Source organism: Bos mutus, chromosome 1 (assembly GCF_027580195.1).
Source record: "Bos mutus isolate GX-2022 chromosome 1, NWIPB_WYAK_1.1, whole genome shotgun sequence".
NCBI lineage: Eukaryota > Metazoa > Chordata > Mammalia > Artiodactyla > Bovidae > Bos > Bos mutus.
In genome coordinates this window covers 135,670,932-135,697,016 of record NC_091617.1, presented here as the reverse complement: position 1 = coordinate 135,697,016, position 26,085 = coordinate 135,670,932, and the positions used below count along the sequence as shown (strand labels likewise).

Here is a 26,085-nt window from a genome sequence, read left to right as displayed (position 1 = left end):
TATTTTTAAATACAGTGATTCCAAGTGCACTCAAGTTTGTAAGCTAAGAATCTGCATAGATAAGTTTCAGAACTCTTTCTTCAATGTATAAAACAGAAACAAGAAGCTATTTCATGTGGTTAAGTAGGGAAATGGAGGATTGGAGATCCAGAGCCCACTTCTTATCCCTGAAAATTTCCTGAGTTCCTGGGGTACCCTGGATAACCAGATCTAGATCAACTGCCTTATTTTACAAATGAGGATACAGACCTAAACAGTTAAAGTGACTTACCCAGAATCAGAGCTAATTATTGACAGTTACAACTCACACCTCCTGTCCTCAAATTTAGGATTTCCTACAATTTACTCATATAGCTATGAGGCTGAAACTCAAACTTAATACTTGGCCTGACCTAATAAATACTGTCTGAATGAGCTTAAATAAACCAAACTTTGGAGAGACTAAGTAGGGTTAGAAACTTATAGAGAATATAAGTGATGTCTTTTCTAGCAAGATATTAAGGGCTGGATTAACTTTCTTTAGTTTCTGTATTGAGAAGAAGAACATCCCATTTTTGTTTTTGTTGTTAGATTTGGAACACTGAGAATTGTATGACAAAGTCACAGAATTTTAGATAAAGAAGTGACTTTGGCAACTGTAGCAAAGTATATCACTTTTACACTGCTTTGAATTATTCCATAGGTCTAGAGGCTCAATTTTTTTTTTTTTTGGTTCTTTTTTCCTTCACTCTGGATAAATTGCATTGCTGTGCGCTCAAGTTCATGATCCTCTTTTTCCCCTGCCATGTCTAGTCTACTCTGAGTCTCATCCAATAAAAGTTTAATTTTATATAGTCAAAAAAAAGAAAGGACTTTGGATATCTTTGAGTTCAACCTGCTCTTACTGATAGGAAATGGACCTTTTGGCCATTTTAAAGTTGGGTGAACAGGTTTGACAAATGCTATCATGCCTAAATATATAGCAGGAAATATAAATTAACTGCTTAATCATTCTGTTTGGAATAATGTTTGAGCCATGTCGTGAGTACATTTAGTTCCATATTCATGAAAGGCATTGTATTATACCATGGTTTTAAGTTACAGCATTTTTTTATCTTATTTAAAATTTTCATTTATCTAATGGGTTGTTGGCTTTGAGCCAATAATTGGAATGAAATAAGATTTTGGCACAGTTTGTAAAAATTGTCATGAAATGGAATGAACATTAATTTTTGAGATAATCATTTAGAGGGGCAGTACAGCAGAGAATGCCTCAGTTTGAATCCCATATTCACTACATATTAGCTGAGTGGCTTTTGGGCAAGTGCCTTAGTTGTCTTATTTCTAAAATGAGGAGAGTACCTATATTCTTACTGCATGTGATCCTTAAATGAGTTAATATATGACATCTAGTTTTTCAAAGTTAGTTAATATTATTATTGTTAAAGAGTTAAACCCATCAGATTTTAACTAGCCGACTAGTTCGTTATTTTTTTTTCTTTTTTGGTACACTTTTCATCAGATTACCACTATTTTCATTTTAGTTGCTACTCTTTGACTATGACAAGGTGGAACTGGCCAATATGAATAGACTTTTCTTCCAACCTCATCAAGCAGGATTAAGTAAAGTTCAAGCAGCAGAACATACTTTGAGGTAAATGGAATAGCAGTTGAAGGCACTGCAATTGGTGAAATCTTCCTGTATGTATTTAGTCACTTAACTTATAAATGGAACTGAATTTTCCTGTATAAAAATGCAGGTTTCACTTATGCATAAAGATATGGGTTGGCAGCCTTTTTCTCTATAAGCTAGATAGTAAATATTTTAGGCTTGGAGAGCCATATGGTCTTTGTCAAAACTGCTCAACTATACAGTTGTAGTACCTATGGGCAATATAAAAGTAAATGAGCAAAACTGTGCTCCAATAAAACTTTATTTATGGAATCTAAAATTTAAATTTCTTATAATTTTCACATCATGAAATATTGTTGTTCTTTTGATTTTTTTCTTTTCTTACAGCCATTTTAAAATATAAAAACTACTCTTAGTTTGCAGACCTTACAAAAAATGTAGCAAGGTGGTAGTCAGATTTGGCCCAAGGGACCTAGTTTGGCAGCTCTTACTCTGGGATGTTTCCTTATGTTCCTAAACGTTCTTGCACTGAATTGTATAAGCAGCAAAGAAGCTCTTTTGTTAGACTGAACTGTGTAGTTAACAGAGGTGATAAAAGCTTAATTCCCAGCACATCTGTGTGGATCACAATAAACTGTGGAAAATTCTGAAAGAGATGGGAATACCAGACCACCTGACCTGTCTCTTGAGAGACCTGTATGCAGGTCAGGAAGGAACAGTTAGAACTGGACATGGAACAACAGACTGGTTCCAAATAGGAAAAGGAGTACGTCAAAGGAGTAGGCTGTATATTGTCACCCTGCTTATTTAACTTATATGCAGAGTACATCATGAGAAATCCTGGGCTGGAGGAAGCACAAGCTGAAATCAAGATTTCTGGGAGAAATATCAATAACCTCAGATATACAGATGACACTACCCTTATGGCAGAAAGTGAAGAAGAACTAAAGATCCTCTTGATGAAAGTAAAAGAAGAGAGTGAAAAAGTTGGCTTAAAGCTCAACATTCAGAAAACGAAGATCATGGCATCTGGTCCCATCACTTCATGGCAAATAGATGGGGAAACAGTGGCTGACTTTAATTTTTTGGGTTCCAAAATCACTGCAGATGGTGACTGCAGCCATGAAATTAAAAGACGCTTACTCCTTGGAAGGAAACTTATGACCAACCTAGACAGCATATTGAAAAGCAGAGACATTACTTTGCCAACAAAGGTCCATCTAGTCAAGGCTATGGTTTTTCCAGTGGTCATGTATGGATGTGAGAGTTGGACTGTAAAGAAAGCTGAGCACAGAAGAATTGATGCTTTTGAACTGTGGTGTTGGAGAAGACTCTTGAGAGTCCCTTGGACTGCAAGGAGATGAAACCAGTCCATTGTGAAGGAGATCAGTCCTGGGTGTTCATTGGAAGGACTGATGTTGAAGCTGAAACTCTAATACTTTGGCCACCTGATGTGAAGAGCTGACTCATTGGAAAAGACCCTGATGCTGGGAGGGATTGGGAGCAGGAGGAGAAGGGGATGACAGAGGATGAGATGGCTGGATGGCATCACCAACTCAATGGACATGGGTTTGGGTGGACTCAGGAATTGGTGATGGACAGAGAGGCCTGGCGTGCTGCGGTTCATGGGGTTGCAAAGAGTCGGACATGACTCAGTGACTGAACTGAGACTGTGGGAATATTTTTGTAATCCTTCTGACACTCTACATGTTTTGAACTTGGTCCCTGAGTGGGATGAAAGAGGTAGAAGAGGACTTTGGATTTTCTTTGAATTGCTTGAATTCCATTTCTCTAATATCTGTTAAATGATCTTTAGCTCTTTTTAGTGCTTTTTCTTGCTTTCTTTTACTGTTCTACTTGTAGTTTTTATAATCATTCTCTTTTTCCCTTTAGGAACATTAATCCTGATGTTCTTTTTGAAGTACACAACTACAATATAACCACAGTAGAAAACTTTGAACATTTCATGAATAGAATAAGGTAAAATTTTATTTATGAGTATTTTGCACAATGTCCATTTCACTTTCAGTATTAGAAAATCTATCAATTAACTCAATGAGAAGGTTGATATATTTATTTTTAAAAGTTAATATTTTGTGTAATTTTTATATAGTGGGAGCTTAGTAAATAGTATATATGGTCCATTAAACAATAGTAACAACAAAATAAAAATAAGCCTTAGAATGTCTGTTATTATAATGATATAGCAAGGGGTCCTCCATTATAAGTTCTGTGTTATAGGTTATATTTCTATCTGAATATGGTTTTCTGCAGACCTAAACTATTGAAATTGTATTCAATTAACTTTTATTACATTTACATTTGTAGTGAAACATGAATAAAAGTCTGTAAAAGCTGACAGAGAAATGGTAATTTTTGTGAACACAGTTTATATTTCTACTATCCCTGTACATCTTTACAGTATAAGTAATACTGTAATATTATTGATATTATATTTATAACAGTGAATACTTAATATATGCTATACTAAGTCACTTCAGTCGTTTCCGACTCTGTGCGACCCCATAGACGGCAGCCCACCAGGCTCCCCCGTCCCTGGGATTCTCCAGGCAAGAACACTGGAGTGGGCTGCCATTTCCTTCTCCAATGCATGAAAGTGAAAAGTGAAAGTGAAGTCACTTAGTCGTGTCCGACTCTTAGCGACCCCATGGATTGCAGCCTAACAGGCTCCTCTGTCCATGGGATTTTCCAAGCAAGAGTACTGGAGTGGGGTGCCATTGCCTTCTCCGACTTAATATATACTGGGTCTTTAATATTAAATTCTGTGTTACAATTATACTCAAAAATTTACTGAAGGACTAAATGTGTTGATTGAACAAATAAGATTGTATTTTGTGTCCTGATTTTTTCCAATAAAACTTGTTTTCTTTGCATAGTAATGGTGGATTAGAAGAAGGAAAACCTGTTGACCTAGTTCTTAGCTGTGTGGATAATTTTGAAGCTCGAATGACAATAAATACAGTGAGTATCTTTTGTGTTATACTCATGGGTTTACCTCGGAGAAGGCAATGGCACCCCACTCCAGTACTCTTGCCTAGAAAATCCCATGGACGGAGGAGCCTGGTGGGCTGCAGTCCATGGGGTCGCTAAGAGTCGGACATGACTGAGCGACTTCTTTCACTTTTCACTTTCATGCATTGGAGAAGGAAATGGCAACCCACTCCAGTATTCTTGCCTGGAGAATCCCAGGGACGGAGGAGCCTGTTGGGCTGCCGTCTGTGGGGTCGCACAGAGTCAGACATGACTGAAGCGACTTAGCATAGCATAGCATAGCATGGGTTTACCTATTGAAATGTTGTTGCTGAACCAGTAAAAGACGCCAGGATTCTTGGTCTTGGCCGGGATTCTTGGTCTTGGCTGGGATTCTTGGTCTTGGCTGGGATTCTTGGCCTCTGGAGGAGAAGAATTCAATCCGGGGCCAGAGATGAGGCTTGATCGCTCAGAGCTTTTGTGTAATAAAGTTTTATTAAAGTATAAAGGAGATAGAAAAAGCTTCTGACATACACATCAGAAGGGGGCAGAAAGAATACCCCCCTGCTAGCCTTTAGCTGGATGCTATATAGCTACTAGCTGTTTGCTAATTAAAAAAAGGAAATGTCTCAAAACTCAGAGAATGGCACCAGGCCTCTCACCCACAAGATGAATTTTGAGATAATCTTGGCACCAGGTGAGTCATCCCAGGCCATAAAACTATTGACATGAAGAAGGCATATTCCCATACAAAAGTATAGTTTCATTAAGAGAACAATGTATGAGTATAACATACTGTTTGTCAAGTCAGTTCTGAGCCTTTAGGCAAACGGACTTGAAGACAGAGTCTGGGGTAATTGCATAGTACATTAACATAGCTTAAGACAAACATTTCCATAAGAAAAATGCATTGGTTAGCTCAAGGTTTGAGAACAGTTAAGTTCAGGTGAAACCAGGTGTCATTATGGCAACACAGTATTTTAAGAGAAACCTCTTTTTAAATTTGTATAGAGAAGGGAAAAAAAAATATATCACTAGTTTGTTTCCTCCTGCCTCATAAGAGAGAGAAAAAATGTCTGACACTTGCAGCCTACCTCCTCTGTTTGGAGGCCCCTGGCCTTCCTGCCTGTTACCTCTCACTAATTTCCTGTTTATTCTGTCAGTATATATTCCACATTCTGAAAGTAGTTCTGCATTTAAGCCCTTTGATAATGTGTTTTATTTATTCTTAATGTGATCTCATCCTATTTTTGAAATTTATTCTAAGGGGACCTGTCTAGCCTTGCTGGTAAGGCATATGTTTCAGTATCCTACTCTGTCTTAGGCCAGTAGAGGAAACTATTAAACAGCAGATAATTCTGATGTATAATTTTTAAAATAAATGAATATCTTAGAATACGGCCTTATTCTTGGTCAGCATTGGTTTTAAGTTTTGTTACTTATAAGTAAATGTATAAATATGTAAAGATAGCTTACACACATGATTTTTCAAAAATAAAACTGAATTCTTCTTCTTTTGAATTATTGTGTTTTCAACTTTGCAAATAACATTTTGCAGTTTCTTGTTGCTGAAATTATTTTAGAAAAGTGAAGTTTTATATTAATTAATAAGAAATCCAGTATGCTTTGGTTCAGTTTAATTAGGTATTTATTGACTGCTTACCTGAATGCTATCGGTTACTTTTCTAAGCAGTCTCAATTGCTAAGGAATTTCATTATTTACAGTTTTCTTGTTTCTTAAAATTTATTTTTACAAACTCTTTGTAATTCATTTTGTTAAACTCCAGTTTTTCACGAAAAAACTTACGGTAAATTACTTTTTTTTTTAATGTTCTTATTTTTCGCTTATTTCTTTTAAGGCTTGTAATGAGCTTGGACAAACATGGATGGAGTCTGGGGTCAGTGAAAATGCAGTTTCAGGGCATATACAGCTCATAATCCCTGGAGAATCTGCTTGTTTTGCGGTACGCATGATTCATTTTGAGTTATTATTTTTCATTGTTAAGTACTAGAGTTCCTAGGGGAAAATATTTATAGTTCAAAGGAAAACCAAACTTTGAATATGGTGGAATACTATTTGGAACATTGAATACTTCTTTCCTTTTCTTTTGAAATACACATTTTTTAATTCTTTTCCATGTAGTGTGCTCCGCCACTTGTAGTTGCTGCAAATATTGATGAGAAGACTCTGAAACGAGAAGGTGTTTGTGCAGCCAGTCTTCCTACTACTATGGGAGTGGTTGCTGGGATCTTGGTACAAAATGTGTTAAAGTGAGTGAAGAATAATTTTTCTGTTTACTTTTGACAAACATTTCAAAATTGGAGTTACCAGCTAAGTATCTAATTTTTTAAATTTAATTTTACAGATATTTTAAAATGTTATACATGTGTAATATATGTATACTTTAAATTTATATATGGTAGTGGTTTAATTTATATATTTTTAATTTAATTTATATATGGTGGTAGTGGTCTAGTCACTAAGTCGTGTCCAACTCTTGCTACCCATGGACTGTAGCCCACCAGGCTCCTCTGTCCATGGGATTTCTCAGGCAAGAATACTGAAGCAGGTTGCCATTTCCTTCTCCAGGGGATCTTCCCAACCTAAGGATTGAATCTGGGTCCCCTGCATTGCAGGCAGGCAGTCTTCTGCATTGCAGGTAGATTCTTTACCGAGTGAACCACCAGGGTAGCCCTTCATTTATAAATAAATAAATCTAATATATTTAATTTAAATATATATTAATTTACACACATCAGCACACACATAATTGTGTTACTTTCTCCATTTGGAATAGCTCTTGTTAAATGCTACAGTAGTACTGATATATTTATTTATGAAGCCTTAACCAAATGATTTACATCTGCAGGTTTGGCCGAAGGGTGAAGACCTAGGCACAGACACACTCACTTGATTTGATGCTTATTCAGTTCAGTTCAGTCGCTCAGTTGTGTCCAACTCTTTGCAGTCCCATGGTCTACAGCACACCAGGCTACCCTGTCCATCACTAACTCCCAGAGTTTACTCAAACTCATGTCCATCGCATCGGTGATGCCATCCAACCATCTTATTCTCTGTCATCCCCTTCTCTTCCCACCTTCAGTCTTTCCCAGCATCAGGGTTTTTCCTGTTGAGTTGGTTCTGTGCATCAGGTGGCCAAAGTATTGGAGTTTCAGCTTGAACATCAGTCCTTCCAGTGAATATTCAGGATTGATTTCCTTTGGGATTGACTGGTTTGATCTCCTTGCAGTCCAAGGGACTCTCAAGAGTCTTCTCCAACATCACAGTTCAAAAGCATCAATTCTTTGACTCTCAGCTTTCTTTATAGTCCAACTCTCACATCCATAAATGACTACTGGAAAAACCATAGGTTTGACTAGATGGATCTTTGTTGGTAAAGTAACATCTCTGCTTTTTAATATGCTGTCTAGGTTGGTCCTAGCTTTTCTTCCAAGGAGCAAGCGTCTTTTAATTTCATGGCTGTAGTCACCATCTGCAGTGATTTTGGAGCCCCCTAAAATAAAGTCTGTCACTGTTTCCATTGTTTGTTTCCCCATCTGTTTGCCATGAAGTGATGGGACCAGATGCCATAATTGTAGTTTTCTGAATGTTGAGGTTTAAGCCAACTTCTTCACTCTCCTCTTTCACTTTCATCAAGAGGCTCTTTAATTCTTCTTCACTTTCTGCCATTGATGCTTATTATTTATTAATAAAAATAATATGTGATTAAACTTTAACTAGGGTAATATCTCTGCTATACATAAATAGATACCCCAGCAACCACACATCTAAACTATAGCTAATAAGGACAAGGTTTTCTTTATTCTTTTTTTTTAAGGACAAATGTTTCTTTGTGGCTAAAATTAATGTCAGTTTTTGAACCAACTCATACTTTATGAAAAGCAGAACTACTTTAGTTGTTCCTTAACTCAGGCCATTTTTTTACCTCACTTTACACTGTTAATAAGCTTAATTATGTTTTTCAGCATCCAATATAATAAGAAAAAATTGTTACATGATACAGAGAGGCACTCTAATCTTAGTATCACCTACCAGCAAAGAAATACCAGCACACATAAGAACTCTCAAGGCAACTCTCTGTGACTATTTCATATAAGACAAATAGTCTGTCAGACTTCAATAGGTCCTATCTAAACACAATATTTTATTGTATGTTATGAAGAAGGGGGAAAATAGTCATTTCTATAAAGTATCTCTCTGTACATCTGTATGTCTAGATGTATCATATCTGTTGATGGACATTTAGGCTACTTACAGATTGTAGTTTTTTTTTTTTTTTTTTGCTGTTACTAACAATGCTGCAAAAAACAATTTGCCTTCTATCTTGGTAAACTAGATTTTTATAGTGTGAATTTTTAGAAGTATAATTTCTAAGTTTATGCAATACTTATTTTGACAGATACTACTAAATTTCTCCTTCAAAAGGATTTACGTTTCCATGACAGTTTTGGTTTGTCCAGATCTTTCATAACATTAGGTGTTATCAAACTTTTATTTTTGAAGTTTACAGCAAAGTCATATATATTCTTTTTCAGCTTTTTTTCCTTCATAAGTTATTACAGGATATTGAGTGTAGTTCCCTGTTCTGTATATTGGGTCCTTGTTTTCCTATTTTATGTATTTAGTGTGTATATGTTAATCCCATACTCCTAATTTATCCTCCTCCCTTTCTGCCGACCTCCCATCCCCTTTGGTAACCATAAATTTGTTTTCTATGTGTATCTGTTTCTGTTTTGTAAATGTTTATTTGTATCAAGTTTTTTAGATTCCACATATAAGTGGTACCAGATGATATTGGTCTTTGGTTTACTTCACTTAGTATGATAATCTCTAGGTCCATCTATGTTACTGCAAATGGCATTATTTCATTCTTGTTTTAATGACTGAGTAATATTTCATTTTATATATATACACCACACATTCATCCATTTTTCTGTCAGTGGACTTTCACGTTGCTTCCATGTCTTGGCTGTTGTGAATAGTGCTGCTGTGAACATTGGGATGCATGTATCTTTTCAAATGAGTTTTCTGTGGACATATGCCAAGGAATGGGATTCTTGTATCATATGAAAACTCTATTCTTAATTTTTTAAAGAACTTCCATACTGTTCTCCTAGTGGCTACACCAATATACATCCCAACCAACAGTGTAAGAGGGTTCCTTTTTCTCCAAATCCTCTCCAGCATTTATTATTTGTAGACCTTTTGATGAAGCCCATTCTGACCAGTGTGAGGTGATACCTCATTGTAGTTTGGATTTGCATTTTTCTAATGATTAACTATATTGAGCATCTTTTTATGTGCTTTTTGGCCATCTGTATGTCTTTTTTGGAAAAAAGTCTGTTTAGGTCTTCTGCCCATTTTTTGATTGGATTGTTTTTTGATATTAAGCTATATGAGTTGTTTGTATATTTTGGAAATTAACCTCTTATTGGTCATAGTTTGTGGATATTTTCTCCTAGTTCATAGTTTGTCTCTGTTTTGTTTATGGTTTCCATCGCTGTGCAGAAGTTTAATTAGGTCCCATTTGTTTATTTTTCTTTTCATTTCCATTACTGTAGGAGACAGATCCAAGAAAATATTGCTACAATTTATGTCAATGAGTGTTCTGCTTATGTTTCCCTCTAGGAAACATTTAGGTTTTAGATTTAGATCATTACTCCATTTTGATTTTATTTTTGTATATGATGTTAGTCATCAAACTCTTTGTCAATTTGACATGTGAAAAAAGGGTATCTCATTTTAATTTCCAATTGTGCAAAGGCTTGAGCATTTATATTTTTCTGTGAATTGTCTTATGTCCTCTGCTCAGTTTTAGAAAAAATTTATTTGTATTTTTAATTGAAGGATAATTGCTTTATAGAATTTTGTTGTTTTCTGTCAAATCGCAACATGAGTCAGCCATAGGTATACATATATCGCCTCCCTTTTGACCCTCCCTCCCATCTCCCTCCCCATCCCACCCATCTAGGTTGATACAGAGCCCCTGTTTGAATTTCCTGAGCCATACAGCAAATTCCGTTGGCTATCTATTTTACATATAGTAATGTAAGTTTCCATGTTACTCTGTCCATACATCTCACCCTCTCCTCCCCTCTCCTCATGTCCATAAGTCAATTATCTATGTCTGTTTCTCCACTGCTGCCCTGCAAATAAATTCTTCAGTACTGTTTTTCTAGATTCCATGTATATGCATTAGTACACAATATTAATTTTTCTCTTTGTGATTTACTTCATGCTGTATATAGACTCTAGGTTCATCCACCTCATTAGAACTGACTCAAATGCATTCCTTTTTATGGCTGAGTAATATTCCATTGCATATATGTACCACAGCTTCTTTATCCATTCATCTGTTGATGGACATCTAGGTTGCTTCCATGTTCTAGCTATTGTAAATAGCACTACAGTGAACAGTGGGATACATGTGTCTTTTCAGTTTGGATTTCTTCAGGATATATGCCTAGCAGTGGGATTGCTGGGCATATGGTGGTCTTATTCCTAGTTTTTTAAGGAATCTCCATATCGTGTTCCGTAGTGGCTATATCAATTTACCTTCTTAACAACAATGCAAGAACATTCCCTTTTCTCCATACCCTCTCCAGCATTTATTGTTTGTAGACTTTCTGATGATGACCATTCTGACTGGTGTGAGGTGATAGCTCATTGTAGTTTTTTTTTTTTTTTTTAATTTTATTTAATTTTTAAACTTTACATAATTGTATTAGTTTTGCCAAATATCAAAATGAATCCACCACAGGTATACATGTGTTCCCCATCCTAGCATTTCTTTAACAATAAGCGATGTTGAGCATCTTTTCACATGTTTGTTAGCTGTCTGTATGTCTTCTTCGGAGAAATGTCTGTTTAGGCCTTTTCCCACTTTTTAATTGGGCTGTTTGTGTTTTTGGTTCTGAGTTGTATGAGCTGCTTGTATATTTTGGAAATTAATACTTTGTTGTTTCATTTGCTATTTTCTCCCATTCTGAGGGTTGTCTTTTCACCTTGCTTATAGTTTCCTTTGCTGTGCAAAAGCTTTTAAGTTTAATCAGGTCTCACTTGTTTACTTTTGATTTTATTTCCATTACTCTAGAAGGTAGATTATAGAGGATCTTGCTTTGATTTATGTCATTGAATGTTGTGGCTATGCTTTCCTCTAGAGTTTTATTTTCTGGTCTTATATTTAGGTCTTTAATCAATTTTGAGTTTATCTTTGTATATGGTGTTAGGAAGTGTTCTAATTTCATTTTTTTTACATGTAGCTGTCCAGTTTTCCCAGCACCATTTGTTGAAGAGGCTGTCTTTGCCCCATTGTATGTTCTTGCCTCCTTTCTCAAAAATAAGGTACCCATAGGTACATGGGTTTATTTCTGGGCTTTCTATCTTGTTCCAGTGGTCTACATTTCTGTTTTTGTGCTAGTACCATACTGTTTTGATGACTGTAGCTTTGTAGTATAATCTGAGGTCAGGAAGGTTGATTCCTCCAGGTCCATTCTTCTTTCTCTAGAATCTTTTGGCTTTTCAGGGTCTTTTGTGTTTCCATATGAATTGTGAAATTTTTTGTTCTAGTTCTGTGAAAAATTTTATTGGTAAATTCATATGGACGACATTAAATTGTAGATTGCATTTGGTAGTATAGTCATTTTCACAATATTGATTCTTCCTACCCAGGAACATGGAAAACTCTCCGTCTATTTATGTCATCTTTGATTTCTTTCATCAGCGTCTTATAATTTTAGGTGTATATTTCTTTTGTTTCCTTAGGTAAGTTTATTCCTAAATATTTTATTCTTTTTGTTGCAGTGATGAATGGGATTGATTCCTCAATTTGTTTTCCTGATTTTTCATTGTTAGTATATAGAGATGCAAGTGATTTCTGTGTATTGATTTTGTATCCTGCGACTTTACTAGGTAGACGCTTTACTGTCTGAGCTACCAGGGAAGCCCCAAATTCACTGATTAGCTCTAATAATTTTCTGAAACTATCTTTAGGGTTTTCCATGTATAGTAGCATGTCATCTGCAAACAGTGAGAGCTTTGCTTCTTCTTTTCTGATCTGGATTCCTTTTATTTCTTTTTCTTCTCTGATTGCTATAGCTAGGAATTCCAAAACGATGTTGAGTAATAGTGGCGAAAGTGGACACCCTTGTCTTGTTCCTGATCTTAGAGGGAATGCTTTCAGTTTTTCACTATTAAGAATAATGTTTGCTGTAGGCTTATCATATATGGCTTTTACTATGTTGAGGTAGGTACCTTCTATGCTCATTGTTTGAAGAGTTTTAATCATAAATGGGTGCTGAATTTTGTCAAAGGCATTTTCTGCATCTAAGATTATCATATGGTTTTTATCTTTCAATTGGTTTATATGGTGTATCACATTGATTGATTTGCATACATTGAAGAATCCTTGCAACTCTGGAATAAACCCAACTTGATCATGGTGTATGAGCTTTTAAATGTGTTGCTGAATTCTGTTTGCTAAAATTTTGTTGAGTATTTTTGCATCTATGTTCATCAGTGATATTGGCCTGTAGTTTTCTTTTTCTGTGTTGTTTTGTCTACTTTTGGTATCAGGGTGATGGTAGCCTGTGGAATGGATTTGGAAGGGTTCCTTCCTCTGCAATTTTCTGAAAGAGTTTTAGAAAGATATTCATTATTTCTTCTCTGAATGTTTGATAGCATTCTCCTGTGAAACCATCTGCTCCTGGGCTTTTGTTTTTTGGGGGATACTTGTTCACAGCTTCAATTTCAGTGCTTGTAATTTGATTTTTCATAATTTCTATTTTCTTTTTGGATCAGTCTCAGACGATTGAACTTTTCTAAGAATCTGTCCATTTCTTCCAGGTTATCCATTTTATTGCCATGTTTTTGTTCATAATAGTCTCTTATGATCCTTGGTACTTCTGCATTGTCTGTTGTAACTTCTCCTTTTTCATTTCTAATTTTGTTGATTTGATTCTTCTCTCTCTTTTGTTCTTGATGAGTCTGGCTAAATGTTTGTCAACTATGTTTATCTTCTGAAAGAACCATCTTTTAGTTTTATTAATCTTTACTGTTGTTTCTTTCATTTCTTTTACATGTATTTCTGCTCTGATCTTTTTGATTTCTTTCCTTCTGCTAATTTTGGGGGGTGGGGTTTGCTCTTTTTCCAGTTCTTTCAGGTATAAAGTTAGGTTGTCTACTTGATGTTTTTCTTGTTTCTTAAGGTAGGATTGTATTGCTATAAACTTCCCTCTTAGCCCTGCTTTTGCTGCTTCCCATAGGTTTTGAGTTGTGTTTTCATTGTCATTGGTTTCTAGAAATTTTTTTATTTCCCTTTTGGTTTCTTCAGTAACCTGTTGATTATTTAGAAATGTATTGTTTAATCTCCATATGATTGTGTTTTTTTACAGTTTTTTCTTGTAATTGATATCTAGTCTGATAGCATTGTGGTCAGAAAACATGCTTGATATGGTTTCAATTTTTCTTCAATTTACTGAGGTTTGATTCGTGAGCCAAGATGTGGTCTGTTGTGGAGAATGTTCCATGTGTAGTTGAGAAGAAGGTGTATTCTTCTGCATTTGGGTGGAATGCTCTGAAGATATCAGTGAGATTCATCTATCTAATGTATCATTTAAGGCTTGTGTTTCCTTATTAATTTTCTGTTTTGATTATCTGTCCATTGATGTGAGTGGGGTGTTGACCTCTCCTACTATTATTGTGTTACTGCCAATTTCTCCTTTTATGTCTGTTAGTGTCTGTCTTATGTACTGAGGTGCTCCTATGTTGGGTGCATAGATATGTACAGTTGTTATGTCTCCCTCTTGGATTGATCCCTTGGTCATTATGTAGTGTCCTTCCTTATCTCTTGTAGTATTCTTTACTTTAAGGTCTATTTTGTCTGATACGAGGATTGCTACTCCAGCTTTCTTTTGCTTTCTATTTGCATGGAATATATTTTTCCTTCCTCTCAGTTTCAGTCTATATGTGTCTTTAAGTCAGAAGTGGATTTCTTGTAGACAGCATATATATGGGTCTTTGTATCCATTTGGCCAATTTGTGTCTTTCAGTTGGAGCATTTAATCCATTTATGCTTAAAGTAATTATTGATATATATGTTTCTGTTGCCATTTTCTTAATTCTTTGGGGTTTGATTTTGTAGATCTTTTTTTCCTCTTGTATTTCTTGACTATATAAGTCCCTTTAACACTTGTTGTAAAGCTGATTTGGTGGTACCGAATTCTCTTAACTTTTGCTTGTCTGAATAGCTTTTGATTTCTCCATCAGTTTTGAATGAGATCCTTGTCGGGTAGTGTAAACTTGGTTGTAGATTTTTCCCTTTCGGTACTTTAAATATAATCCAGCCATTCCCTTCTGGCCTGCAGAGTTTCTGATGAAAGATCAGCTGTGAAAAATATGGGGTATCCCTTGTATGTAACTTATTGCTTTTCCTTTGTTGCTTTTAATATTCTTTGTATTTAATCTTTGTTACTTTGATTAGTGTGTGTCTTGGCATGTTTCTCCTTGGGTTTATCTTGTATGGAACTCTTTCCCACTCTTGGGCTTAATTGACTATTTCGTTTTCCATGTTGGGGAATTTTCAACTATAACCTCTTCAAAAATTTTCTCATACCATCTCTTTTTCTCTTCTTCTTCTGGGACCCCTATAATTCAGTGTTGGTGTGTTTGATATTGTCCCCGAGGTCTCTGAGAATTTCCTCAGTTCTTTGCATTCTTTTTACTTTATTCTGCTCTTCAGAAGTTATTTCCACCATTTTATCTTCCAGCTCACTGATTCATTCTTCTTCTTTAGATATTCTGCTGTTGATTCCTTCTAGAATATTTTTAATCTCATTAATTGTGTTGTTTGTATGTTTACTCTTTAATTCTTCTAGGTCTTTGTTAATTGATTCTTGCATTTTCTCCATTCTGTTTTCAAGGGTTTTGATCATCTTTACTATCATTATTCTGAATTATTTTTCAGGTAGTTTGCCTATTTCCTCTTCATTTATTTGGACTTCTGTGTTTCTAGCTTATTCCCTCATTTGTGCAGTATTTCTCTACCTTTACATTATTATTTATTTTTAATTTATTGTGTTTGAGGTCTCCTTTCCCCAGGCTTTAAGGTTGAATTCTTCCTTCTTTTTGGTTTCTGCCCTCTTCAGGTTGGTCCAGTGGTTTGTGTAAGCTTTGTATATGGTGAGATTTGTGCTAAGTTTTTTTTTGTGTTTCTTCTGATGAGCAAGGTTGAGTAGGTGGTAATCCTGTCTGCTGACGATTGGGTTTGTATTTTTGTTTTGGTTGTTTGAATGAGGTGTCCTGCACAGGGTGCTACTGGTGGTTGGGTTATACCTGGTCTTGTATTCAAGTGGTTTCCTTTGTGTGTGTTCTCACTATTTGATACTCCCTATGGTTAGTTCTCTGGTAGTCTAGGGTTGGAGTTAGTGCTCCCACTCCAAAGGCTCAGGGCTTGATCTCTGTTCAGAAATGAAGATTCCACAAGTGGTTTGTTATGGCATTATGTGTTAGATTAAAACAAATACCCCAATATGAGAAACCAAAGGTGAACCCCAGACAAATGGCAGTTACAAAATCAGGCAAATAATAATTAAAATAATGGAATATACACATATGCATATACATCCATTAGCAAAATCAAAACAGTCCAACAAAAATAAAATACAATAGATTGACACAGTGAACAGAGCAATCCAAAAGTTATATCTACCAGTTAAGAACAAAACAAACTATAGCACAAACTGGAAAACAAAACTAAAGTAAGGTGCCAAATGAGGAATAAAGCAATGAAAACAAAACTAACAAATATGTTGTGAGGAAAGGAAAGAAAGAAAAGAAAAAAAGAATAGATATGAAAAGTTAAATATAGCTTTAGAAAGATTTACATACATTGAAGATTAACTGCAAGAGTAAAGGAACAGTAGGAAAAGCAAACAAAGGAGTAAATGTAGAAAAAAATAATAGGTTTTTAAAAGTTAAAAATTAAAATTAGAAAAAAAGGTAGAGGAAAGGAAGAAAAAAAGGAAAACTCTGTAGAACTGCAAAAGCCCAACATAGAGGCAGAGGTTTATAACAATAAAAAGTGTGATTGAAAAAAAAAAAACCAACTTAAAAGCTTAATTAGATTTCATAGTGCCATTAAAATCATAACTACAACAGAGGTGGGAAAAAATAAAAGAAAAATCCAAAAGAAACTACAGAAGTCAAAACATAAGAATAATAAATGTTTTTCTTGAATCACTTCTGTCAGGGTCCAGTCACAGTCCCCCTTACCCACCTAGGGTACCTTCCAACACTGTGCTGGTCTCTGGACCTGCTGTTGGGGCAGCTCAGATTCTAATCTGGTCTTACTTCTGTGTGTTCTTGCCTCCATTTTCCACAGCTATCAGAACTAGTGTGTTTTCTTTTGTGGGAGCTCTCAATGTCCTTTTACATATTCCGTAGACACAAAGTCTGCCTAGTTGATCATGTGGATTTAATCTGCAGCTTGTACAGCTGGTGGGAAGGTTTTGGGTCTTCTTCCTTAGCCATATTGCCCCTGGGTTTCATTTGTGATTTATTTCCACCTCTGCATGTGGTTTGTCCACAGGGGTTTGCTCCTTAGGCTGCCCTGGAGGACTTGGGTTTGCCCCTGTGAGGGCCAGGTGTGGAGGTGGTGCAGCTGCTTGGGTCGCAGGGTTTCTGGCAGCACCAGGTACTCAGAGGAGTCGGCGACTAGGGCAGCAGGAAATATAGTGCTTCTAAAGAAGGGTATGGAAACCAGTAATGGCCAGTACACTCTAGTGTTCTTGCCTGGGGAATGCCCCCTGACAGAAGCCTGGCAGGCCACAGTGCACAAGGTCACAATGAGTTGAACACGATGGAAATGACCCCACGTGCATAGATGGGAAGACTTTTTTTTTGCTTGTGGCAGCTCTCCCTCAGTGAAGGTTGAGCGTGAAGGTGGCACAGCTACTTGGGTCTCTGGGACCCTGGTGGCACCAAGTCTGCAGGGACACGGACTACCTCAGCCACAGGAGTTATGGCCCTATCAGAGTCTTTTTTCGAGCCTCTGGTAGTTGGCGATCAGAAGCCTTTTTGGCTAGTCTTTCTCCACAGCTCCACCTATTCAGGCCCTTAGAGGGCTCCCTTTTGGGGTATTTCTTTGTTGATCAGCATGTCAAGGACATAGAAGGCCCCCCCTGGCTGGGGTCCTACTCTGTAGATTGGTGTGTCCAGCACTTAAACAGGCACCCTGGGTGGAGTCCTACTCTGTTCCATGCATCAGTCACTTAAAGGAGTGCCCTGGGTGTGGTCCTAGTCTGTAGTTCGGTGCGTCAGGTGCTTGATGGGCCAGTCTGTTGTCAGCTGCTGTTGGCATGTGTGGAGAGAGAGGCTATTGTGATGGCTACACCCCCTAGTTTGACTTAGCAGTGTCAACTTGCTTCCATGGCTGCCTGGCTTTCCTCCACAGTCATTTCCTACCACAATCTCATCCCTCACATCCCCTCGGTCCATCTGTCTGCAGTGAACAACAGCTCTCACCCGGGGATTGCTCCACAATCCCTAAGCTCCAGCTCCCAGCTGCTGCACCTTCTAGGGCACCTGCTTCCCTATCCGGGGTACATATGGCTGCGGCGAGGACTTCTGATTCTCATTGTATTTAGGTTGCCACATATCAGCTGTTTCACTCTCAGCCTTAAATATTTCTCCTCTGACTCAGACAATTGCCCTGATGTGGAGATCGTACCCCTGCTTCAGTTCCCCCACCCACCGAGGGCAGGTCCAGGCCTAGTACCACTCCTGTTTTTCCCCCTAGTTCCTTCACCCTACCAAGTTTTGCATGGTTCTATATGTTCTTTTCCGCTGGTCTGGTACTCCTGTCCGCTCTCAGCTGGTGTTGTGCACGCACTTGTGTGTCTGAAGATCCATTCCTGATGTATCCGTGGAGGGAGAAGTACTCCATGTCCACCTTCTGCTCTGCCGCCTTGTTCTCTCTGTTCAGTTTTGTCTTTTTTTGTTGTATGTTGAGACTATGCATTTTTCGATTTTTTTCCTTTTGTTGTTTATGTTTGTAAATGATTTTTCCTCTACTGACAAGCTTCTAAAAGGAATTAGGGACTCCCTCAGTGGTCCAGTGGTTAAGAATACCCTTGCCAGTGCAGGGGACACAGGTTCAATTCCTGCTCTGGGAAGCCGAGAGGCAACTGAGCCCATGTGCTGTAACTACTTAGCCTGCACTCTATACTCCACATGCCTCAACTACTGGGCTTACGTGCCCCAACTACTCAAGTCTGAGTGCTCTAGGGCCCATGTACTGCAACAAGAGAAGCCACTGCAATAAGAAGCCTGCACGCTGAACTGGAGAAAAGCCGGTGTGCAGCAATGAAGACCCAGGGTAGCCAAAAATAAATAAATACATAAAAACTTAAAAAATAAATAAATAAAAGGAATCAGATTCAAATGTAAGGGAGCAAGGGTGCTTTGTGGCATATTGGAAATGCACTATATAGCTGGTCCTTAATTTCCTTGGGTTCTGCATCTGCAGAATCAACCAGTTGTAGATCTAAAAAAATCCATAAAGTTCCAAACAGCAAAATGTGAATTGCCACAGGCTGTTAACTGTTTATATAGTATTTGCATTATATTTAGGACTATTTAAATGGCAACACACTTCAGTATTCTTGCCTGGAAAATCCCGTGGATGGAGGAACCTGGGAGGCTGTAGTCCATGGGGTCACAGTCGGACATGACTGTGCGACTTCACTTTCACTTTCTTTTTACATAGCATTTATATTAGGTATTGTAAGTAATCTAAGTGAAAGTGCTCAGGGCTTAGTTGCTCAGTCATGTCAGCCTCTTTGTGACTGTGTGGACTGTAGCCTGCTTCTGTCCATGGATTTCTCCAGGCAAGAGTACTGAAGTGGGTAGCCATTCCCTTCTCCAGAAAATCTTCCTGACCAAGGAGTCAAACTCTGGTGTCCTGCATTGCAAGCAGATTCTTTACTGTCTGAGCCACCAGGATGATTTAAAGTATATGGGAGGATGTGCACAGGTTATCTGCAAATATGCAGGACTTAATTTTGGTACCCTGGGGTGGGGGTGTTAGGGAATCAATTCCCCATAGGTATGGAGGGCCAACTATATTTTGATCTGGTAGTGATTATTACATGAGTGAATACTTGTGTAAAATTGTATTGAGATTTAATACAAATTTAAGATAGCAAACTTTGCAGTGTCATATATAAAAACTTTTAAAACTGAGATTTAGAACCATATCTCAAAGATGTCTTTAAGATATCTTTGATATCTCACATTTGAACTTCTCTGAAATTAATATGCTTCTTAATGTTGTTGACATGTCATAGTTTAATTGGCAGCATTTTATCTTGATTACAGGTTCAAAAAATAATAGTGCATTCTGTTGTTTAATTCAAGATAATCTACTATAAGCCAGGCCCTATAAACAAGATAAAAAAATTGTTTTCTGGGTTCTTGTTTCAAAAGTCATTACCTTGAAAATAATTTTTTTTAAAGGATCAGTTTTTTCTAATATTTTTATGGTTTTGTTTCTTTATTTAAGTCTGCTTTGTTTTTATAGGTTTCTGTTAAATTTTGGTACTGTTAGTTTTTACCTTGGATACAATGCAATGCAGGATTTTTTCCCTACTATGTCCATGAAGCCAAATCCTCAGTGTGATGACAGAAACTGTAGGAAGCAGCAGAAGGAATATAAGGTATATGTCAATGTGTCACAATGCATGAGAGATCATATTGCATAGGACAAAAACTTGAAAAAGAAGAAGTAATTATTTAGACTTGGAATACAAGGTAAATGGATTCTGGATTTTTAAAGTTCTAATTTATTCACCATACTTTAAAAATGAAAATTTTGTTCAAAGTCCTTTCTTGTTTTTTTGTAAGATAAAAAGCTTGTCTGAATTCTGTTTTTAAATTTTAATTTTTTAAGCTAAAATATTGTTGACACACATATTATGCTAGTTTCAGGTGTACCATGTAATGATCTTACATTTGCATACATTATCAAATGATCACTGTGAGAAGTCTAGTTATCATCTCTTCCTATGAAAAGTTATTAAAATATTATTGACTATATTCCCTATGCTGTAAATTGTATTTCTGTGACTTATTATATAATTATAGGTTTAGACCTTTTTGTTCACGTCACTTATTTTGCACCCCCACGTCTCCTATGGCAACATTATTTGTTCTCTGTATCTGTGAGTCTGTTTTCCTTTTGTTTTGTTTTTAGGTCCTTTATTTAAGTGAGATTATATGGTACTTATCTTTGGTTGTCTGACTTATTTCATTGAACATAATGCTTTGTAGTTCTATCCATGCCTTGTAGTTGCAGATAGTAAATTTTTTTATGTCTGAGTCATATTCCATTGTACATATGTACCACACCTTTATCCAGTTATCTATTGATAGACATTTAGGTAACTTCCATGTTTTAGCTGTTATAAGTAATGCTGCAGTGAACATTGGATTATATATCTTTTGAGTGTTTTTGTTTTCATTTAAAAAAAAAAAAAACCAGAAGTGAAATTGCTAGATCACATGGTAGTTGTGTTTTTAATTTTTTGAGACACCTCCATACTGTTTTCCAATGATTGCACCAGTTTACAATCCTGCTAACAGTGCACAAGGTTTGCCTTTTTTCCACGTCCTTGCTAACACTTGTTATTTGTTGTCTTCTTGATGGTAGCCATTCTGACAAGTGTTATCTCATTGTGGTTTTCATTCACATTTCCCTGATGATTAGTGATACATGTCTGCTGGATCTCTCTATGTATTCCGTAAGGTCTCTGTATGTAGACCTTAGAAAAAGTGTGTCTGAATTCTTGATTCTGATCAAGTCTGAATGATGCTTCAGAGAACTGAGAATGAGTAAAAATACCGAAACTGTTTGATTTCTACAGAAAAAGGTAGCAGCACTGCCCAAACAGGAGGTAATTCAAGAAGAAGGAGAAATAATACATGAAGACAATGAGTGGGGTAGGAATTGTTTTATAAATTGAAATGGCAGCAAAAAAACATTCTTTTATGGGAGGGAATCTAATTATAATTAAGATTATACAAGTTTTGAATGATTATTGCTCATTAAGCTCCTTGAAAGCGGTTTTAAGATTTAAGTTTAACTTTACAGGTATTGAGCTGGTATCTGAGATTTCAGAAGAGGAACTGAAAAAATCTTCAGGTCCAATCCCTGACTTACCTGAAGGAATTATAGTGGCATATACAGTTCCCCAAAAGGTACATCTAAAATCTGGTTTACCATAAGAAGATAAAAGAGAAAATGTCTATTTATACTCTTCCATCTTCAACCTATTTTATAATGCCAATGCAGTATTTCTTATTTTAGATATTTTACATTAAGATTTGTGAGAGAGGTATTCAGTGTTAATATGGAAATATGCACAGCACATTTTAAACTGTTTGAAAATATAGACATAGTTTTGTTCATTCATTGATGGATCGGTGAAATAGATTTTGATTAAGACTACCTTTTCTGTATATTGATATTTTTAGCCACAATACCATTTAAAAATACCAGTTCAGTAGAGATCTCAAGAACACTGAAATTACTGCCTTGTAAGTCGAAAGACTGTTGGAGAAAATAAAGGATTTTATCTCTCCTAAAAATTAGAAGGCATATTTATTAAAGAAGGTTTACTTCATAAATTTTTTGAACATAGTTATAGCTTACTGATCCTAAGCATTAAGAACTTTGATTATTTTTTCACCATGTTTTCCTCATTTATTGATAGCAAGAAGATTCTGTACCTGAAGTAACAGTAGAAGATTCTGGTGAAAGCTTGGAAGACCTTATGGCCAAGATGAAGAACATATAAATAATGGACTGGCCTATATTTTATTTCCTGTGTTTAAACCTATTCCCTTGCAATTAAAAAAATCATTTAAAAACTGAGAAAACTTAAGGGAACATCAATTGATGTGTAATCTTCACTGAATTGTTATTAACTTTTTGGAAATACTGTGACTGTTGCTTGTTGCTCCCCTCCTTCAACTAAATCAGAAACTCTTAAAACTCATATTTCATTATAGTAAGAAAACTTAAAGGATTATTGTAGGTTAGCCATTGAACTGTTTTGACCTTTTGTCGGGGGCAGTGAGAAGAAAGGACCAATTTGCTGGTATATTCCTTTTCTTTTCAGTAATCCTTTGTAGTCTGTTGCCTGCAGCCATGGACAATAGAATAGTGTGTGATCACATAGAGGGAAAGAACAAGAGGTACAGCATGTTGATTATTTAAGCCAGTGGGCACATACTCATTGTGTTTGGAATTGCTCTCTACAAGAAAACTGCCCACTACTACTAACTTGAGCAACAGTGAATTTCAAGTTGTAAACCTATAAAATAAAAACATCCTCTCGAATGTTTCCTGATGAAATATAAGCTGAAATGTAGGCACTGGAAAAGTGTGTAAACTTGTGATATATATAATCTAAGCAAGACAGAGGCAAATAAAAAGAAGCTTCCTTCATGGATAGACAGGTAAAGATATTTTCAGGATGTGCAAATTGTATTTGTGCACTGAAAGTGAAAGTGAAGTCGCTCAGTCGTGTCCGACTCTTTGCGACCCCATGGACACCAGGCTCCTCTGTCCATGGGATTTTCTAGGCAAGCGTACTGGAGTGGGTTGCCATTTCCTTCTCCAGAGAATCTTCCTGACCCAGGGATCGAACCCAGGTCTCCCGCATTGTAGACAGACACTTGACTGTCTGAGCCACCAGGGAAGTCAGCATATCATCTGTCTGAGTCAGTGTGCTTTATTGAGGAGCAAAAGATAAATTTAGGCTTAAGATCACCTAAATTATACCCATCATATGGGCTATCTTCTAATACTTTATTTTATTCAAATTTGATTCCCCGGGTAATTAGTTACTGGCAAAGGCTTGTCCTGGGTAGCAGATAATAAATGAAGCCTAAATTACCTCTGCAATGACTGACATGTATTTCTTCACAGGGAAGAGTATCATTTTCCCTGATCATTGTCATTTGATAAACTGCTTTTCTCTGGAGTTTGCATACAAATAATGAAGGCTTAGAGAGCCTTGGTTAAAGTAAATTCCTAATGGTTTAGAGACTAATAAACATGCACTGGTAACCATTATCCGTAGGCTGTTACTGTGCTTGTCTCCTATTTTGATGATTTTTTTGCTTTGAAGAGAGAATGTCTAAATTCTAGGGGAAAATGTAATTAAAAAGTTACAAGTACCTTTCCTACTTATGAAATAAGATTCTACAAATTAATTTCAGAAAAAAAAAAAAAAGCTCCAAATATCAAATATGTTTAATATATTAGTTTTGAGATTTTAGGGTACTGTGATTCTTATGTTTACAGTAATGTCAGGATATATGGGGATAGCTTTCTGGTCTTGAAACGTATTTATGTTGCCTTGCTAGGTCATTGCAGTTATTTAAAAGTTCAGTATATTCATCTGTAAAATAACTTTTCTAGTTCATAGAGATGCTTTGAATTTCAGAAAAGAAATGCAGTCTTTCTAAATAACATTCCTTTGGTACACTAATTTGGTATAGGCTATACTTACAAGTTTAAGTTTATATAGTTTGATAAATAGTTAGAACTTACCATCTTTTTAAAAAGTTGATTTACAATGTTGTGTTTATGTTCAGGTGTGCAGCAAAGTGAATCAGTTATATATATTAGAACCTACTATCATCTAAAGATTTTTTTTTCTGTTCTTAATTTGTACCCTGCTGTTATCTTATATTTTATAAAATCTTATCTAATTTTTTTCTTATATCTTCCATTAAAGTTATTATTTTAACAGAAAAAATCTGGTAACAAATATCTTTTGTAATCTAGAGTGCTCTCTTGACAAGTCTGTATGTCATGAAAATTTGTATATGTAGACAGCTGACCATGAGAAATTAATCATCATTGGATTTTATGTTACTAAATAAACCCATAGTGTTTGACCAGATTTATAACACTATTGCTTCAAGTATAAAAGATGGAAACACACTCCCAAAATTGCCTTAGCACAAATGCTCTAAATTAGAGTAAAACAAACAATATGTTTAACTTTAATCCCTTTTTAATTTAACGGGAGGTTAATTTATGGTACTATTTAAATGTTTTATGTAGTAAAAAAAGTAAGTATTATGAGTTCCTTTATGTAAAAATATTACTTCCTGAATACCTATAAACACACTGACCAACCCAAAAATGTAATAAATATTTAAGAATACTAATGAAGCTTTAAGTTCCCCCATCGCATGTTTTTTTAGTGTTTCTCTTTTTGTAAAGTATTAATGAATGAAAATTAATTATAACTACCATAGTTTAGAGCCTTCCAATTCAGATTTATAATTATTTTAAACCTATGCTTTTCATGTTAAAGGTGTATATTAAAGTGTACGTAATATTCCTTTTGAGAACCTTTTTTGGCCGTGCAGCATGGCATGTGGGATCATAGTGCTGCCTGTAATGGAAGCGTGGAGTCCCAACCACTAGACCTTCAGGGAAGTACCTATTCTTTTTAGGCATTCTACATGAAAACATTTGAGTTGGTAGTATAATTAGTAAGATCAAAATATAGTCTTAAAAACTATACTTAAACCTTTTGAAATAATCACCCCTCAAGTATAATTAATAACTTACCATAAAGTCACTTTGAATAATGTAAGTTTTCACTTTTTGTATATTTTTCAAGTCCAAACTTTGTAGGAACAAAGAAAAATGCATATTATCCTTTTGCTAGTTTTTCCTTTTTTTCAGGCTTCTTCTAGGATATTAATCTCAGGTTATTTTCTAAAGTTTACATTTAAATTTATTTAAATTTAATTTTAAATTTAAATTTATTATTTATGATGTGTTAAATTACTTATACCACTAAATAATCAAATTTTAAACTCTAAAAAGTTAATTCTAAAATCAGTCAGTGTCTGATATATTTGTGAATTCAATTGCTTTGTGCCTTTCATAGCTGGCAAACCCAGAAATATGTGTTATGGTTGTAGTTTATCTTCTTTTTTCCCTGTTGTACTTCTGCCAGAAGGGAGAAGAATGATGTTCATTTTGTAAGATTCTACCTCATTTACTTTAAGTCACCACTGTAGTGCCTTAAAATTAGACCACTGTTCCCCAAATTTATATGCATATGAATCACCTGAGAATCTAGCTACATTGCAGACGCTGATTCAATAGGTCTGGGGAGAGCCTGTGTGAATTTTTACTAAGCTCCCAGGGTAATACTGATGATTCTGGTCTACAGACCACCTTGAGTAGCCAAGCCTTAGAGAACATTAACCAAAATCCTAAGGAGTCACTGAAGCTCAAGTTGAGCAAACTACTCAGTGAATTAGCAAACTACAATGCTAATTCTTTTTTCTTTTTTTTTTTTTGTAGTGTTCAACATTTTTCTTAATTATGTAAATATAATCCTTTTGTATAAACTGGAGTGGAAAAAAG

General features: G+C 35.9%; 1 protein-coding gene across 1 annotated transcript in view; it reads left to right on the top strand.

Annotated features, from left to right (window-relative positions):
* The window catches only part of UBA5 (ubiquitin like modifier activating enzyme 5), a 32,888-nt gene extending 8,293 nt beyond the window's left edge, over positions 1 to 24,595 (top strand). The window contains exons 4-12 of the mRNA XM_005906539.3: positions 1,524 to 1,633; positions 3,506 to 3,592; positions 4,510 to 4,594; positions 6,463 to 6,567; positions 6,747 to 6,874; positions 20,203 to 20,338; positions 21,545 to 21,620; positions 21,772 to 21,878; positions 22,394 to 24,595. Of these exons, the coding sequence (XP_005906601.1) occupies positions 1,524 to 1,633; positions 3,506 to 3,592; positions 4,510 to 4,594; positions 6,463 to 6,567; positions 6,747 to 6,874; positions 20,203 to 20,338; positions 21,545 to 21,620; positions 21,772 to 21,878; positions 22,394 to 22,477 (918 nt within the window). The 3' untranslated portion in view covers positions 22,478 to 24,595. The remainder of the gene's footprint in view (positions 1 to 1,523; positions 1,634 to 3,505; positions 3,593 to 4,509; positions 4,595 to 6,462; positions 6,568 to 6,746; positions 6,875 to 20,202; positions 20,339 to 21,544; positions 21,621 to 21,771; positions 21,879 to 22,393) is intronic.
* The last annotated feature ends 1,490 nt before the right edge of the window (positions 24,596 to 26,085 follow it).